This window comes from Pimephales promelas, chromosome 3 (assembly GCF_988280905.1).
Source record: "Pimephales promelas chromosome 3, fPimPro1.hap1.1, whole genome shotgun sequence".
Taxonomy (NCBI): domain Eukaryota; kingdom Metazoa; phylum Chordata; class Actinopteri; order Cypriniformes; family Leuciscidae; genus Pimephales; species Pimephales promelas.
The window spans coordinates 27,252,904-27,272,926 of NC_142771.1; the positions used below are offsets into that span (position 1 = coordinate 27,252,904).

The 20,023-nt window shown below is 36.9% G+C and overlaps 1 protein-coding gene across 1 annotated transcript in view; it reads right to left on the reverse strand.

Annotated features, from left to right (window-relative positions):
* rab11fip4a (RAB11 family interacting protein 4 (class II) a) overlaps positions 1 to 20,023 on the reverse strand; it is a 45,911-nt gene that overhangs the window by 22,860 nt on the left and 3,028 nt on the right. Inside the window, exons 2-3 of the mRNA XM_039686597.2 lie at positions 14,314 to 14,401; positions 10,742 to 10,827 (exon numbers count right to left, since the gene is read on the reverse strand). Coding sequence (XP_039542531.2) covers positions 10,742 to 10,827; positions 14,314 to 14,401 — 174 coding nt within the window. The remainder of the gene's footprint in view (positions 1 to 10,741; positions 10,828 to 14,313; positions 14,402 to 20,023) is intronic.

Consider the following 20,023-nt stretch of genomic DNA (forward strand, 5'->3'; position numbering starts at 1 on the left):
CAGTATACATCAAAAAAAAAAATCATGAGAGTTATTATATTACAACGTCTAAACAGATAAATGGCGCAAAATAAATTTCTAAATTTCTTGAAAACATTAGAAATAATTAACCAATAGTTTAAAAAAAGAGAGGTGGAGTGATGTAATCTTGATCCATGTTTCACACTTTTTTTCACACAAAGATAAATACATTTCAGTCATCATTTAAATGTTGCTCCCAACCTCTATGACTTTCTGGAAAAATAAAAGAAGATATTTTGAAGAATGCTGGTAATCAAATAGTTTCGACCATCCTTGTAAGGACAAAAAAAACAAACAAAAAAAAAACAGACATTTGTCGAAACATCTACTTTTATGTTCCACAGAATAAAATGTCATACAGGTTTGGAAAAACATGAAGGTGAGTAAATGATGACAGATCTTATAATTCTGGGTGAATTTAAGCACAGTCTGACATCATTCATCGAGTTAACTTCCATAAGAGTCTTATGACTGATTTATAGAATCTCTTAAGAGCTTCATTAATTAACACTTCTCATAAATTCACAGGCTCACAGCAGCAATGAGCTCTTGCTAGAGGCAAAGACGGATGAAATAAAAATCTAATCAATGGTGAACATTTACACGTACATTCACACTTCCACAGCTTCGAGTGAGAAGTCTCACATACGCTGTGCTATGTTAGTGAATGCATATGTGTGAGGTTTGAGATGCATGTTTATGCAGGTGCATGAGATAGAAAAGCAAGCAATCCTCCTCCTATGTTCTAACTCTCTACTGTGTATCAGTGATGCCCCACTTTCTCATGATTCCCATGAGGTCAGTGCCGCAGCACCGGCAGTTAGTTTTGGCCCAGCAGTTCGACCCGGACCCTCCTACAGTACCTCTCGCGTCTTCAGCTCTCTGTCAGAATTCAGCTCTCTCTCTTAAAATCATCTCAAAATACAGTACACATGATCTCTGTGATGCAGGGATTCACATTGTCTGAGCTGTAGTTAAGATGGAAGAGAGAGAGACAGGGAGGGAGGGAGGGAGGGTGGAAACACGAGAGTGGATGCTGCAGATGAAAAGACGATCACACAGCTCTATCACAAACTAGTGCTTGGCTCCTGAAGCTGTTTACACAGCCAAAGCCATTCTATTTCAGACATGTTTGTCCTGCTTTACCCTGATTGCCATTGCAGGTAACTATGTAAAGAGAGACCGTTGTTATTTCAGTCAGGTGTGGTTGATCTCCTCTTGCTTCCTGTTGTCTGATGTCAAAGGAAACACAGTTGAAGTTGTATAAGTTTCTCACAATTTGAACATCTCTACACACAGCTAGAGTTTTATAAGAAAACGTGAGTGGTGTTTGACTGTGGAAATAATGTTGTTGCCATTAAGTTGCCATCATGAGAGTTTGCCTGGGTGGTTGTCAGGGCGTTACTATGACGCTAATAGGTGTTCAGAGTGGTTTTTGTTTGTTTGTTTGTTTTTGCAAATGCGACCTTGTTGCTACACTCTAAAAAATGCTGCGTTATTTCAACCCAAATGTTGGGTTAAAAATGTAATTAAAAAATGTACAGTTGAAGGTGAAAGTTGAAGATTTTAAATGACATTTTTAACCCAACATTTGGGTTAGTCCATATTTGACCCAAATTTGGGTTAAAACAGCCCTGCGTTGTTTAGACTGTATTATTATTTGCGGTCAAATCGGTGTCACTGTGAGCAAATGATTTGCATTCTCGCTTTAAAATGAGCGTTCGTAAATATTTCAAATAAAAGTTGCGCTCATGCGGTCCCTATAAGCTATAAATGATACACTCTAAAAATGCTGGGTTGTTTTAACCCAACTTTGGGGCAAATATGGACAAACCCAACCGTTGGGTTAAAAATGTACTAATAAAAATTAACCCAATGGCTGGGTTAACCCATATTTGACAACCCAACAATTTTTAGAGTGTATATTTCTGGGTGGTTGCAAGGAAGTTACTATGCAGTTGCTAAGGTGCTCTGGATTTGTTAGGCACTTGTTATTTGGTTGCCAATGTATTACTTTGCAGTGGCTAAGGTGTTCAGAGTGTCTTTTGACAAAATCTGTCTGGGTGCTATATTTCTGGGTGGTTGCCAGGGTGTTACTATGAAGCTCATAAGGTGTTCAGAGTGTTTTTTTAAATTATTTTACAAATGCTATCTGGTTGCTATATTTCTGGGTGGTTGCAAGGAAGTTACTATGCAGTTGCTAAGGTGTTTTGAATATTTTAGGCACTTGTTACTTGGTTTCTAGGGTGTCCTGTCTGGTTGTCAGGGCATTATGCAATTGCTTAGGTGTTCAGAGTGTCTTTTGACAAAATCTTTCTGGGTGCTTTATTTCTGGGTGGTTGCCAGGGTGTTACTATGCAGCTGCTAAGGTGTTGAGTGTTTTTTTTTTTTTTTTTTTTTTTGACAAAGGCAATATGGTTTTTATATTTCTGGCTGGTTTGCAGGGCATTACTATGCAGTTGCTAAGGTGTTCTAGGTGTATTGGATGTCTGCTATCTGGTTGCTAGGAGGTTCTGGGTGGTCGCTAGGGGTCTAACTGGTTGCTATGTGGTTGCTTGCTTACTATGCAGAACTTTAATACTTGGCACTAAGGGTTTGTTCAAGTGAGTAGTAGTAAGACCAAAATTGAAGCAAGACAGAAAACATTTAGGCTGTTAACTGAAACTGCTCTGTAATGTGTGAATGATTGCTTCAGGCTTTCATTTAAACAGAGAAGCCTCTGTGTGCATATGAGCACAGCTTTTATCTTTCTAACTTTCTCTTTTCTCTTTCCCATCTTTATTGTGACTGACAGCTAGTAGATTAGGACTTCTGGAATGTGAAGAAAGACGAGGAGAAAAGTGGGAAAGAGAATAAGAGAGGGAGGCCACAAACAGACCCAATGAGCCAAAAAAGCACAAAGAATCAGACAACATACATTATGTGTATACTGGTCAACAGCAAATTTTCATCGGTTGACACATTCAAATCAACAGTCCTAAAAAATAAGATGATACACCGAAACTTCAAATGTTCAAGTAGCTACTAGTGTAACACAGAGTGGATTATGAAATGAAAAGAAGACAAAGTGAGTGAGCAAGAGTAAGAAGCAGACAGAAGAGCAGGAGGGAACACAGTGAACACAGGCTTGGCAGTAGGGCACAGTGCACATACAAATGACTGTATTCCTCTATAATCCAAAACCAGGGGTCTCAAACGGTGGATTGCAAGGTATAACTGGGTCATAGGTCTGTTCTGAAAACCTAAATCCAAAGAGTGGTATACAACTAACCATAATCATGCAAAGAAACTACACAAAGTATAAGAAAATGCAACCAAGACTAGATTAATTCTGAGTTAATTTGATTGATTTGATTGAGCTGATTTGCTGGTCTTAGCTGGCTCGCCAGTCTAGTCAAGCTGGTTTTAAGGGGGTTTTGGGCACTTGGTCACTCTGCTAAACAACTTGACTGGGCTGGGAGATAACCAGCTAAAACCAGTTTAAACCAGCTTAGGCTGTGTTAAATGTCTTTTTTCCAGCAAGGATGTTAATCATTTTTTCAAGTCTATTCAGTCATAGTAATCTAAATATTAGAGGAAACTGCCTTCGCAACTATACTGAAATAAATAAGTTTAGGTACTAAAATGAGAAAAACTTAAATAAAAATTCGAAAACTTAAATAAAAATAAAGCTATATAAAATCATTAAAAGCTATATAAAATGATTCAAACTTAAACTAATTTTAAAACAAAAGCTAGAGTGCAAAGAGGTCGTATTCAAGTATAAAACTGCTCAATTCTTGCTGTGCAAATGGCTCCGACCAACATGCTGACATTTTATCTAGTGATGTCAGGCAACCTCGAGCTCATGCTGTGCGTGACAGTTGGCTACTTGAGGAGAAAGCTCGTACTTAACATGTGATGTCATTGTGGCAGAGCATGCACTCAGAAGAACCTGGCTGCTCACATCCACCCAGACAGAGAGAGGAGAAGAGAGGATGTTGAAAGCATGATGGCAGTGATTGAACTCAGTGGGTAGTAGTACTGCACAACATCATCCACAAATGGGTTGCCTTTATAATCTGACCCTGGACCAAATGACAATGTCAAACGTAGTGACAGTTTCGCCAATAACTTCTGATGTCCATTTATTTGCCATACACATGACATTCAATCTCTCTCTCTTCTCTTTGCACAGTCAGTATTGACAGAACACATCATCTTTTTTTGTACCGCCACCACTTCATCCGTCTTTCATATTTTGTTTCCCATCAAAATTACATTTTCATTACACACACAAAGTTTGAAGAACATTGGGTTCAAAACAAAATTGAACCTTTCATTGTATGGACAAAAATACAAAATGGGACACCATGAGGGTTGTTGGGTGAACTAAGTCCTGCCATTTTACAAAATGGATATACATTGAAAGATGTAGGAGCATTAAAACATGTATTGATCATAAAACCTATAAACAAGCCATTATGGCAACAAAAATTATATTCTACCATATATAAATCTGTTCAGCCCCCTTTAGGCTCACAGGAAGCAGGCACTGGCCTGTGAAATTCAATGTCACATGGAGCAGTGTTGCAGTGCTCCTGATGAAGAGAGAGATGTGGTGCATGAAAGCCGAGGGCTTTTTACTCACACTGAAACATCTTCATCAAACACTGTCGAGGTGCATCTCAATTCAACACGCGTCTGTGCTTAAAATACCAACAGCTTGAATCCCCACCTGCTTAAGCAAAAATCAGCTTTTTATGCATTCAGTCTGCTCTGAGCAGATACTGATACTGGACCTTATGATGATGTTTGTTGTGGTGCTGCACAGATTTAGTTTCTGCTGATTGACAGATGATACTACAAAGATATAGTAACACAGACACGTTCACAAAAGTAAACAACATGAGCAAGTTGTGTATATTTGGCAAGTCAGTCCATTTTAAAAGTGTCTATCTGTGTCTATAGAAACATGTAATATGGGGCCAGTAAGTTTTTAATAAAAAATGTATTCAGCAAGGATGCATTAAATTGATCAAATGTGACGGTAAAGACATTTAAAATACATTTCTATTTCAAATAAATCCTGTTCTTTTGAGTTTTCTATTCTTCAAAGATTCCTGATTATTATTATTTTTTTTAATATGCAGTGACAAGATGTGTCTTAAATCTGGATTTAAACAGTCTGAGGCCCAAACATTATAAGGAAAACTCTGAAATAGCCTTCCTGATAATGTTCCAGGCCCAGACACACAAAATATAGATTAAAGACACTTCTCTTTAGCCAAGCATTCACATAATGCATCTCATAAAATTGCACTCCCCCAGTTATATCATATCAGATGCACATTTTATTAGATCAGATCATTTCATATCAGATTATCTTTTTGCTTGAAACACTTTGACACAGTCACTTCTGATAAAAAGTTAAAAGTTTTCACAAAAACATTATCACCATTGATAATAATCAGAAATGTTTTTTAAGCCAAAAATCATAATTTTCGAATGATTCCTGAAAGATCAAGTGACATTGAAGACTGAAGTAATGATGCTGAAAATCCATCTTTGCATTACAGGAATAACTTACATTTTAAACTAGAAAGTAAAGTTTATCAGTACAAACTTTTATGTTGGCTTGGCAAGCCTTTTCTGAAAGTTTCAGAAGGTTTTTAACATGTTTTATAATGTTGCTACTAGCAAGTTTTATTATCATGTTGCTAGTGTAGTGGTTCTACTACAGCATGTTTTAGCTCATTATTATCATATATTATTTTTTAGTCGAAAGCATGATTTAATATGTTTTAACATTATTTAACATTTTCTAACATGATGCTAACATGTTTTAGCATGTTGAAAGCATATATTATTGCAAAGTCAACATGATCCATTCCTAGCATGTTTTATCATGTTAGCTATGTTTTAAAGCATGCTAGCAATGCTGCTAGCATGCTTTAAAACATAGCTAACATGATCCTATTATGTTTTATCATGTTGCTAGCATGTATTATTGCAAAGTAATGATCCTAGCATGTTTATCATGTTGCTAGCATCTATTATTGTAAAGTTTACATGTTGCTTACATGTTTTAACATGTTGCTAACATGTTTTAGCACAATATAGTCCAAATTGAAAGCCCATCAAAAAATCTTCAGTACCTGCTGTATATTATCCATTATTTACCATATCTGGTGTCACTAGGTTTGGTGTGGAGTGGACATGAGATATAGACATGGATATAGAGTAGAACTGATGAATACTGCAGATATGAATACTGCTCAGTCCACCACTGAACCCTACAATCTATCTCTGTCTCAATGACAACAAATGATATTCAGTCTAAACTTTCTGAATTACCAGCAGTAAAGTCTCTTCGCTATCTCTTCAGCTTAGTCAAAAGAGATAGCGTTCGTAATGTGTCTATTTGCCATTTTGCCATTCCTTAGTAATATACAGTAATATTCTAGTACCAATAGTAACATAAAATATGACTAGACACAGATATTACAGAAATCTGAGACTACAAGGCCGTGATTATAGAAATATGAGACAACAAGGTTGTGAGAATAATATGTCTAGAAAAAGGAGCATAAAAGGGACAAGCACCTCAACACATGCTCTTAGCCTCCCTCTCTCTCTCTCTCTCTCTCTCTCTCTCTCTCTCTCTCTCTCTCTCTCTCTCTCTCTCTCTCTCTCTCTCTCTCTCTCTCTCTCTCTCTCTCTCTCTCTCTCTCTCTCTCTCTCTCTCTCTCTCTCTCTGGTTATCCATCAGTGTAATCAATGTGACAGGCTCATTAGTGCTCTGACTCAACTATCATTCAGCAGCAGTCACTCAGAAGAAACATCTCTGAGTTCAAACTCCAATCACGATTGATCTATACCGAGCACAATACATACACATACACGCACATACACCAATGAACCCAGAAAAACACAGCTCCACATCTCAACTAAAATATGAGCTTCGAGTTTGAATGTTGTCAGCAGAAATTGTTTTGTCTCCGAGTGTGATTTTATTAAAACTCCTACATACCACTTTTTGTCATTTTGCTTTATTTAAATTTTTATTTAAATGCCCAGAGCAAGATTTTCAATGTTCAAATAAGAAAATTATATTTTTTAAACGAAGATCGTCTGCACAAAGTGTTAAGTCAACACACATCACTATAATATTTACCGTGCGCACATTAACTCCTAATTTTATACACAAATTACAACTGTGGCTTATTTTTTTATATCAAAAACTTTAGTTTACTTAGTTACCAAAGAGAAAAGAAAATGGAGGTCAATGGAGAATGTTTGTGTGACAGTAAAGGATAGTATTCACATAAGCAGCATTAACAGACCAAGTAAGCCCTTAACTGTCCTCAAGCAGGTCCTGTACAGGAGACATAATATGCTTGGTCAATCTGATCAGCTGTCTGTAACCTTAATCTCTAATCATGCTGTGTGTGTGTCCTGGGAACACATTTAATTATCCAAAGACACTGTGAAGACTTCACCAAACATAGTATATGTTAATATAGTATGTTAAAAAGCATTGTGTTAAAATGGCAGCGTTGCTTTGTGACAGCCACCACAACACTACTACACTACTATAATCGGACAACTTTGTCACAGAAACGGCACAATATTAGTTAGAGGTGCATCCTGGTCCAATTAGAAAACATGTTCATGACATGGAAGTAATCATGCCATTCCCTGACATTCTATCATGTGGTGTCAGTTTAATCATCAAAAAAATTAACATTTCAATGTTTTTTGCTTTGAGAGAGAGAGAGAGAGAGAGAGAGAGAGAGAGAGAGAGAGAGAGAGAGAGAGAGAGAGAGAGAGAGAGAGAGAGAGAGAGAGATAAAGGTGCTCTGCAGAAGATCAATGCAAAGCTTCAGTCCAGTGTTCATTTGAAGTGCTAATAGAACCGTTTGCAGTAGAGCACAGAAAAAGCAAAGAGCAATGCAGTAGATGAGACAGACTTCATTTGCACATCCTCACACGACAGCCATCTCACATTAAAAAAAAAAAAAGCTGTAGTGCAGGAGCTATCATGGAAATATTCCTAAAACCTGCACCACCCTCTATATCAACAATATAGAAAAAACATTTCCTGCAACTGTTGGAAAAATGATAGTTTTTGAATGGATTTAGACAGCAAATGAGCAGGAATGAATGATACTACAATTACAAATGTACTAAAACATGCTGCTCAGACTGTGAACGTCTCAACGTTTTAGCTACATAATTAGCCAGTCTTCTAGAATGATTCATATTTCTCTCCTTTTCTCTTCCTATTTCTCAACATTTTCATTCGGGTATTACTACGCAATTACTCTGTAATTATTAGTGTCTTAAAATGAATGACAACATGGTTATGAAGCTCATCATTACATTCCTAGTGTGACTGAATGTGTCTTTGTCAGACTGTGGAGGAGGTCTGTTCACTGCTGCTGCTGCTGCAGTGTTTAATATCCACAGGGACACTATGATCCAGCTTCACTCTTAAGTGCATTGTCTGACTGAAAACGCTCAAAATGATCCATGCATTACTGTAAAATTAATAAGCTATTTTAGATTACAACTGGTAATGGGCAATACAAATAATTAAACCAGTATGGCGCATGTGTAAAATCTGCATAATGGCATTTTTTCCAAAATGAAAAACACTAATCCTTGCACTTTCCATACATGTATAATATTATCCCCAAAGTGTTGCTGTTATGAATCATTTGTTTTGAGCTAAATCCATCTCATATCTTTCCAAACACTGCCACCTAGTGATGATGCCAACACTATTGCAGTAACCTGATCCATTCAAATATAAGAAACAGCTCTTAAGCTTATATGCGCATTTATACGATCTTTAAAATCTATAAATTGAGTAATAACAGTGAAAACTTAAGCTTTCAACAATAGGATTTGCCAAATTTGTACATATAGAAAACATTTACTCTGAACAAATGTATAATTACAAAAAAAGTGCAAATTGCAAATAACCCTCAATTCTGCTAAATATCAAACAGCTATATAACTAAAAACAGACACTGGATGCATGAACGGGCTTGTTCATTAAGCTTTTAAATCAAAGTCAGAGAATATACACCTAACAGCTTTTACAATGAATAAAAACAATATTGATACTTGGATTGTGAAGGACTTTATACTATCACCACCTTCACTTATACAGATAACTGTGGTCAACAATGGTAGGACTTTGATGTGTCCAATTGGTAAAGAAACAGATTTGCATTTCTCTCTGCATACAGAAGTAAATTATTGATATTTGATATTCATAATTCAGGGATGACGGGGATAAATTCTGTATATGCCCTATGGAGGCATATATGCCCTTTTTGCATAAAAGAGTAAGACATCTTGCATACAAATATCGAGATGGTCCTCACTGCAGAACATAAAATCCACGTGGAGGAGTCGGATCCAGATCCAACTCCTCCCACCTTACATAACCCTAAACCTACCCGCAGCTCCACACCCTTATTCCTAAACCCACCCCTAAACCTACCCAACCCCACCCCCTTATCCATAAACCCACCCCTAAACCTACCCAGCTCCACCCCAACAGATCTGGATCCGACTCCACCCCCTGAATCTTGTGTACTGCAATGTGGTGCTACTGCAAATATCTGCACTGTAAAAAAATATTGTTGGTTTAACTTAAAAAATTAAGTAACCTGGTTGCCTTAAAATGTTAAGTTGATTGAACTGGAAAAAGTGAGTTAATACAATGAAGGAGATTGATTTAATCATCAGAAACTTAAAATAATAAGTTATCTCAACAAAATAAATTATTTAAGTTGATTTGACAAAAGAAAAAATGTTGTGATAACAAATCTTGTAAATATTTTTTTACCCTGTGCTAAAAGTGAATTTTGAAGACCTTTAACAAAAACAAAGTGTAATTATTTGCATAAAAATACATATAAATGTACACAGTATGTGTCGAAGGATGTCAGGAATCCCCTCCACTCTAGCTGTTTGACTGACAGCTCCATTGAGTCATATACAGCATGCTGACAGGAGTCATTACAACGTCCTGTGTCAGGTTATGTTTTACAAGGCTTAAACGGTAACTCAAGCAGAAGCCTGTGAAACAGTGGCAGTATGGATTGCTGTGTGTGTGACTGAGAACTGACATGCTGTGGGGTGTTTTGGCTCTACTTACTCTCATCCATCAAGTTCATACAAGTCAAGGTCATTGCAGAGAACAATGCATCTCCCCATAAAGTGTCCTAATGCGTCTAGACACATTGCCAACAGAAGTGCTTACAGTTTCTGGCTTGCTTTTGGGTTGACTGCCTCAATGTGGTGCAAATGAACACAATTAGAACAAGCAGGAGTGCCTGCCTCCCAGTAAAGTGAACCAACCAACCAACCTGTGCAACAACAAAAATTAGCCTGTTTCACAAACAGGAAAAACTCAAAATACTAGTCAGTCAGAGACAAAATCCCAATAAAATAATCTCTATACACAACTTTTAGACTTTCAGTAGTTAGGTGTCCCTATTGATTCTGTCAGTAGCCACTAATCCAATGCGGTGCTATTTGGTGCATGTGCACAATGACAAAACTGCAGTGTTTTCAGTCGATCAGACCCAGTGTCTTGTTTTTTTGTTTGTTGTTGTTTTTGTTTGTTTTTTTTGGGGGGGGGGGGGTCAACAGTCTAATTGGCCATGTCATGTGGGAAAGGGCAAAAAAACATCAAGTAGTCAAACGGAAATCTGCCCACCTGATAGTAGTAGCCATTGTCCGTCTGGTACGGCTGTGCTCCGATGTTGGGGGTCCCAAGTGCAGTTTTCAGAATCTCTTCACAGCCTGAACCACATAGAAAGAAACATTAGTCCTGTGAAAACCTGTCCTGTGTAGTCCTCTCGTACCTTATTGCTTACTTGAAGAATGTTGGTGACAAAACAGTTTTGGTTCCCAACTTTCCATACACTTGCATTGTGATTTTTGTCCATACAATGGGAGTGAATAGGATTAAAAACTGTTTAGTTATGTTCCATAAAAGAAAGAAAGTCATAAAAGTTTGGAATGACATGAGGGTGAGTAAATCATTTTGATTGGACTATCACTTTAGTTCTAATTCCGAATGTGCTTTACGAAAGTACAAAATGAAGCTATTGATTAAAGGAGTAGTTCACTTTTAAATAAACTTTTACTGATAATTTACTCACCCCCATGTCATCCAAGATGTTCATGTTTTTCTTTCTTCAGTCGTAAAGAAATGAAGGTTTTTGATGAAAACATTCCAGGATTTTCCATACAATGAACTTTAATGGGAACCAAACAGTTCAAGGTCCAAAAGACAGTTTCAGAATTTCAAAATGAACGAATCTTTTTTTGAGTCATTTGGTTCATTCAACAAACAAAATGAACGAATTGACTCTGAGAAAAAATTGTTCATTTTGATGAAAGAGTTCGAACAGGAGAGTCACGAACGTGCATCACAGAACAGAGCAAGGCGAGCGTTTGAGCTTGTAAAACTTAAACTTTGTTATTTTTTTTTTTAAATGAGCGATCGTTTCGCTTGATAAGACCCTTATTCATCGTCTGGAATCGTTTAAAGCCCTTTGAACAGTTTGCAGTTTGCACTGAAAGTGTCTTTTGGACCTTGAACCGTTTGGTTCCCATTGAAGTCCATTATATGGAGAAAAATCCTGGAATCTTTTCATCAATAACCTTAATTTCTTTTCAACTGAAGAAAGAAAGACATGGACATCTTGGATGACATGGGGGTGAGTAAATTATCAGCAAAAGTTTTTTAAAAGTGAACGACTCCTTTAAGTTTGCATCATTAGTTTAGAAGGATTTCCTTATATCCATTATATTTTTCATTCAAGAATCTCAGATGTACATTGACTAATTCAAGTTATGTGGCTTTCTGATTTACTAGACACTGCAGCCATTGTACAGTACATATAAATCAGCTTCTGCTACTTTAAATTTCAGATCCCTATTTTTAATGGCATCTCTCATGCCTGAATTATTGATCTATACACACTAAAACATTTAGGCCTCCTTCGCTCCACTTACAAGACAAATGGCAAGATCCTCATTTTGATAAAAACTGAAAGATCAACATTAGATATTATGCTGGAAAGGGAAATTGTTCTCTAAAATACAAGGCTATATTGTTGCTCACACACACACACATTCAGACAATCCCATCTGCAGAAATACAACAGGCTAAGTAAAATGCCATGAATAAATAACATACTGAGAGCCACAGCGTAGGGCAACCAAGGCCTTGACTCCATAAATAGTCACATAACATGAAGTGCAGTGAAGGTTTGGAGCTCTGTGTAACAGCTTGACTTGGCTCCGGGAATGACCCAAATGGGAACATGTTGTGGGCAATGCATACATACATAAATATATAAAGCTGTAGACAATAGGTCAGTTTTAGCAAATGCCAAAGACAGACTAATGGTAAAGCAGTGGTACAATCTTGCATCTTTTAAGTACAACACTAGAGTATCCAATGGGACCTCAAAAGGACCAACATAGGCTTTGGTTTTTGTAGACTTGGTGTGCGTGCTGGGGATCAGGGATTGGGGGATTCAGTGAGTGGGAAGACCACTGGGGCTCATTAAACACTCTGGGACAAAGTCTTTCGGCCTGATGCCCATTTGGCCTGCAGTCACTTCCACAGAGCGCTGACAGAGAGACGTTGTACCCGGGTTCCCGTGCCTGCCTGTGGCCTGCCTATTCAGCTGGCAGATCTGGGCTTCCTAAGTCTGCCAAGCAGCGCGTGTGTCCATGCCTGACAAATGTAACCCTGTTTACTGAGCTCTTAATGACAGTGAAATAGGGAAAAGCGAGTGCGCCCATCTAGACAAGACAATAAGTGTCCTGAAACAGCTATAAATAATGTGAAATTAGACTGCTGAACCATGATTACACAGTAACAGACTGTGTCTGTGAAACCCTAAAAAAATATCCCATAGCGATGCTTGACACTATAATCAGGAATAAAGTCCCCCCTTCTTTAACTGGGAAGAACAACCCACGCTAACAAGTGAATTACTATGCTGTCATTATATGGGGAAATATTTCAATCTGATAAACCTTAATTAAAGACACACCCAAAGCTGCTCGTAAATTTGCTGTTCAAATGTGGTTATTTTCAATTAGGCAGATCAAGAGTGTTCAGCGTTGAAGCAGAGATCTCTAATCAGATTGTGCTCACTCAAGCTATTCATTATTCCTTGCAATTCTACACAAGGAAATGCTACAAAGACAGAGCTGATGTGCACCTTTATCGGTCTTTGGATTCTTCAGATGAATTGTTACAATAATATGAAGTGATAATGCTAGTCTGGAGATAAAATTGCATTTAATTATTGAACAATGGACAACTTTGTCTTTTTAATTCATAGGTAACACATCTCAGTCTTCTTATCTGGAGAGTGTGTCTGTTTGGCACAATTGTGCTGATATTAAAACTGTGTGTGACAGAACATAAGAGATGTGCTCTTTATTTGATGCTACAGAACATTTAGAGCTGAAAGGAAGCTATAGTATGTATAAAAAAAATCATAATCAGAATTTTAATATTGTTTCCAATAAAAATAAATGCACATACTTTAATTTCTATTTCATTATTTAATCATTAAACCTTTTTCATTGGGGTGAAGCAGGGATTCCAAAAGGTTTTTTGATTGCTGATCCTCTTAAATATTAATTGTTATAAAATATTAAATACTTAAATATTAAACATGCAACACATTTGCATGTTCACATTTCTGTGATGTTGGTTAATGGTTCCATAACATGCAGGTAAACAAATATATGATTTAGTTAATTTTATTGTTATTCATTTATTTATTTATAGTGTGATATTTTGATTGTGTGTTATTTGTAGTATTTTGATTGCTTTGTATTTTAAAATGTATTTAATTACATTTTTATTTTATATGTAATTTATTTGTTTTAATATTAAAATTCTATCATTTAATTCCTTACTAACGTTTAATCATCAAATGAACCCCCAACAATTTCCTCATGAACCCTGCAGTAAGGTAAAAACAATAATGAATTCTCGATTCTTAAAAAAAAAGAAAAAGAAAAAGAGTATTCTTATTTTACACCGTTTTTCTTCTCAAGTAAATGTATCTAGTTTTAAGGATGTTTTGATATTTTTATTGGAAAACGAGACCAAATAAGAAGATTATTTTTTTGCAGTGTAGCTCATGATTTCATGGTTTGATGTTTTTATAATCCCTTTGATCTAACGAGAACAGATTCATCAACGGTATATGGGCATGAAATACCGCTTGAGGGGAACCGTCGTCTTACCTTTGATTGCAAACACTCCATGACAGAAATCTTTGAAGTTAATTCTGCCATGAGCATTGGGATCCAGGTACTTGGCAAACTTCTTAACCTGAAAAAAAAGGACAATCGTGAGAATGTTAAGCACAAAGTCCCCTTAATGAGGATTGCGATCACATGTTCAGGATGGTACCTTCCTATAATATATAAATGGGAAGACGTGTGTATTATCAGTGGTCAGCTTCACCTCCCACCGATGATGCAGTAGAGCAGCTGCTGTCAGGATGTGTCGTCTCCCACTGTCAGCAAGTCTTTGTGTTGGACATGCTGTCCAGGAGAAATAGACTGATCCTGACATTCTGCTGACATGTGACACGACTCGCTTACTCAACTCATAGACGATTTGCCTTCAAACACCTTGGTCAACCGTAGCTGTAACTTATAAACCATGTTTTTCTGATAGCAGTGAATACTGTATTGCTCAACGGTTGCTTTTTTGTGGCTTAGAAGAGTTCTCTGTTATGTTTAAAGGAGAAAAAAAACTTTTACTGATAATTTACTCACCCCCATGTCATCCAAGATGTCCATGCCTTTCTTTCTTCAGTCGAAAAGAAATTAAGGTTTTCGATGAAAAAAATTCTAGTATTTTTCTTCATATAATACACTTTAATGGGAACCAAACGGTTCAAGGTCCAAAAGACAGTTTCAGTGCAAACTGCAAACTGTTCAAATGGCTTTAAACGATTCCAGACGATGAATAAGGGTTTTATCAAGCGAAACGATCGCTCATTTAAAAAAACAAACAAAGTTTAAGTTTTATAAGCTTAAACGCTCGCCTTGCTCTGTTCTGTGACGCACGTTTGTGACTCTCCTGTTTGACTCCTTCATCAAAATCTTTTTTCGAGTCATTTGGTTCATTCAACGAAATGACTCGAAAAAAGATTTGTTCATTTTGATAAACAAGTTCGAACAGGAGAGTCACGAACGTGCGTCACAGAACAGAGCAAGGCGAGCGTTTGAGCTTATAAAACTTAAACTTTGTTTTTTTGTTTTTTTTTAAATGAGCGTTCGTTTCGCTTGATAAAACCCTTATTCATCGTCTGGAATCGTTTAAAGCCCTTTGAACAGTTTGCACTGAAACTGTCTTTTGGACCTTGAATCGTTTAGTTCCCATTGAAGTGCATATGGAGAAAATCCTGGAATGTTTTCATCAAAAACTTACATTTTTTTTTGACTGAAGAAAGAAAGACATGGATATCTTAGATGACATGGGGGTGAGTAAATTATCAGCAAAAGTTTTTTGAAAAGTGAACGACTCCTTTAAATCTCAAATGTTCTTGTCCAACATTCCCTAAAGATGACACACAGACCATTGTTATCATACAGTCTGTTTAAAGTTATCAAATGTGAAATGTGAAAAGCATAGGTCAGATAATTTATTCCTGTGAAAATTTGATGAGAAATGTTCATAGCAAGTTCGGGCTTTGGCAACGGATAGTTCTGGGAACTGGTTGCATTCGCACCACCAGTAGGAACTCTGAAATGACTTAAGCCGCGGTTGTTGTGATTTATTTTGACGGCACTGAATGTAAACTAATTAGTGTTCATTAGTTTACAATCTGTCCTGTCTAATATGTTATTAGATAAAACTATTATACATAGAAAGTAGACAGTAATGAAAAGTTAGTAGCACATACCATGTGGTTTCAAGTTTCTCAAGTAAATATACAGGCTATAATCTGTGTTTACACAACCTTTTTAAAATGGTTGGTGCTAGTGTTTTGCGTGCGTTCGGACAATCAGCGAACACTAACGTCACGGATAGTTCCTAAAGTGCTGGTTTAGACCCTACTCTGAAGCTCAATTGGTTCCTCCAAAAGGAGTTCCTATAACTAAAATCGTCCCTAGTCCAGGTTTCCGCCAATAGTTCAAACTATGAAAAGGTTCCTCCGGTGCGAAAGCCCCTATGGATGAGATCCCTTTGAAAGGTCCTTTTTCTCTAGCAAATGTCTTCATTCTCACATCTATAAGAAACTGGAGCACTTTCTCATCCCACATACGACACTTTTGCCAAAGCGTAGACATCCAACACACATGGCACCCTTTAGCGTCAAATGAGACACAGATATATATGGGGCAGAAGGCGCCTCCTAGTGGTCTAACCCTAACCCTACCCCAGACATAAACCTACCCATTCTCTGTGTGTGTTGTAATGACGCTAAAGGGTGCCATGTGCGTTGGATGTCTATGCTTTGACAAAAGTTTTGTATATGACGCCTTGGGATGAGAATGCGTTGGAAACTGAGACATTAAGGTTGGTTTGTTTGTTTATGCCAGCTACCCTGATTGAATGCTCAGGGAGATATTAAGAAGATCTCATTAGTCATTTTTCATTCCTATGGGAAAGTTGCCCTTAAGGGCTGCCAGACTTGTTCGAGTTTATGAGAGAACGTTCCATGGTAACAGAAATCATCGTAACTGTGTTTCACACCTCACACACAGCTCCTTGACAACGTCACTTCTTTCTAAATATATTCACCTCCAAGAGGAGGAGAAGTGTTCTTAACAACCTCTCAGTCTTGAATCTCTCGCCTTATAACCTGCTAGGATGATTCACCACGCTGCCACGGAAAAAGAGGTGTTTAGTGCATAGCTCTAACAGAGAGCTGAAACACAGGGGTGAGGGGTCATTAAAGCAGGTGATATGATGCATCTGTGTAATGGTGCATGCACACAGAGGAGCACACATGAGCTAAATAAATCACCTGCCCCAAATTCCTCTACTTCCGCTCAGAAAGAGAGAGAAAATAATTCAGAGAGGTCTACAGAAGAATTCAATTCATATACCATTCACACTTCCAATTTAAAGTTTGGGTCAGTTTTTTATTTTTTTTTAAGAAATGTACACTTTTATAAATTAATTCAGCAAGGATGCGTTCTATTGAAAAAAGTGAAATTTATAATGTTACAAAAGATTTCTGTTCTGAAATAAATGCTGTTCTTTTTAACCTTATGTTAATCTAAGAATCCTCAAAAAAAGCATCACGGTTTCCACAAAAATATTAAACAGCACAACTGTTTTTCTTCAATAAAAATAAATGTTTCTTAAACATCAAATCAGAATTAGAATGATTTCTGAAAGATCATCCGACACTGAAGATTAGAGTAATGATGCTGAAAATTCAGCTTTGTCATCACAAGGAATACATTACATTTTTAAATATTAAAATAGAAAACAGATATTTTGAATTGCAATAATATTTTCACAATAATACCGTTTTAACTAGCCTGACGTTGTCATACTCAGATTCTAGTCATAACAGACTTGTTTGAGATGAGCAAAATATGCGCAGAACCGATCACCGGTGATCAGCGCGAAACGCATGCCGGTTAGAAATGTGTCTGAGTGCAGTCCGCCTTGCTCTGATGTCATGCTGAAGTATGTCAAAAAACTCAGATGTCAGATTCTGCAGTCACGCGCAGTTGCTCTCCAACATGGCATCATGAATTTAGCGTAAACATACACGCCACTTTCAAGTCAAGTGGAGTGTTCTCCATACATATTAATAAGTCAACACCATTGCTGAGTATTTTCTCTTTAGAACTGCAGTGATCTCAAAAATGCAAGATGAAAGCGCTGGTTTTTCTGACGTCACAAACTACCTTGTAACCAATCACGTCAACGAGTGGATCTCTGAGCTTGTGCGGGTGAGAGGGAGGTGGGACTAATTCTCATATTCATAGAACCGCGTATACTAAATGAGGCAAGGATGCAGAGTTACATTCAAGCTATTTTAAGGCATGAAGAATTTTTTTCAAGGAAAAAATATTTAAATATGTAATTTTGGTGATGAGTATTAAGGGATACAATTATTGACTACAGAGGGACTTTAACTAATGAAAATACTGTCATCAATCACCCTCATATTGTTGCAAAGCCAAAAGACTTATGTTCATCTTCGAAAAACAAATAGAGATATTTATATTTTCTGTCCCTCCATCTAAAGTCCATTACATTAAAACATTCACACTTCAAAAAAAAAAAAATCATAAAGACATCAATATGAATTGAGCAGTTTAATCCAAGTCATCTAAAGAAACATGATCGCTTTATTCAATATTATGAACACATTTAATTTAAGCTTTTATTTATATTTAAAGACTTGGATTATATTTATGAAGAATGAAAGTTTAAGGGGAGTGAGAGGGAAATATCTCATATTTCATTAAAAATCTAAATGATCATCATTTGTGGTTTGAAGATGAACTGAAGTCTTATTTCTTTGGAATGACAGGATACTCATGAGGGCGAATAACTGACTTTTGGGTGAACAAACCCTTTAAATATGTTCTTTGGAGCAGTTGTTTTCAGTTTACCTCACTAAAACTGGCTACACATCAGCAAAAAACGTCCAGATTAGCTGCAGATTTATTACCAACAATTTTGTTTCTTTAAACTCACTGAGCACATCAAACTTAATCCTTACAGTCGTGATGAGTTAAGCACCACTCTTGTTTTCAATTCTGCATTCTCTGTTACATTTTAGTCATGAGGAGTCATACAGCATCAATGAACGATTAAATTAAAACTCAGTCAGATGCTGTTGACCCTCACATCGTGTCACTGTGTGATCCATCAGGGTCCCTGTGAAGTAGTGCAGTTGTTAATGAGCGTTGTGTCAAGGGCTTGGTGTTAGCAAGCGCTCTTCAAGGCCACTACAGAGCAGCCTGCCTGTGGGAAGGGAAGAAGAGCGGAGGCACACGTCCACCACACGTTCTGCACTGAAACATCCTCATGCTCTTCATGCGTACCAATCACTGCAACACTCACAGATACAGCGTCAGGAAACGGACTGGAGGAGGAGATGGAGAAGGGGAGGGGACAGATGACAGGGAGGAATAAGGAATGAAGGTGGAGACTAGATGGAGAATGAAGAAAAAGCTGACCTGAAAATGGCATCAGAGAAAAGGGAAAGGAAAATGAGAATGAGACTGAATGCAACTAATGGATTAAAGAAATGAAATGGAGCAGGGTGGATTGGTGAGAAGACCTGCCAGGACTTCGAGACGGTCATCACAGACATTCAAGCTGCTATCATGACTGTTTCTCACAACTGTGACTCAGAATCCATGTAGAGAGACCAGTCATCTGTGACTGTACCTCACACTCACACCGTTACATCACTTCCTTCTGCACAAAGCACTGAACTGTATCACAGCAAATGGTACAACATGGCACGAAAACATTTGCTTCAGATTAATGACAAGCGCTACTTTACAGCCATTTTGTTTGCAGCACTTACTACAGGATACTTATTTTTATTATCATTCAATTTTATTCAGCTATCTATAATAGTATTTAGTTAAATATAGAAAGTGGAAAATAAATGAAAAGTAAGAGATTTATATGTGACAAAAATAAATAAATAAATAACGTACAAATGTGATGACAGTTTACTTCACAATACCGTTCAAAAGTGTGGGCTCATTACAAGTTTTATTTAAGGAAATTAATACTTTTAATACTAATACTAATTTTTATAATGACAGTAAAGATATTTATGTTACAAAAGATTTATATTTCAAACACATGCTTTTCTTTTGCTCTTTCTATTCATCAAATATTCTTGAAAAAAAGATGCATCACAGTTTCCACAAAAGTATTAAGCAGTAGTTGTTTTCAACATTGATAATAAAAAGAAATATTTATTCAACACCAGATCAGCATATCAGA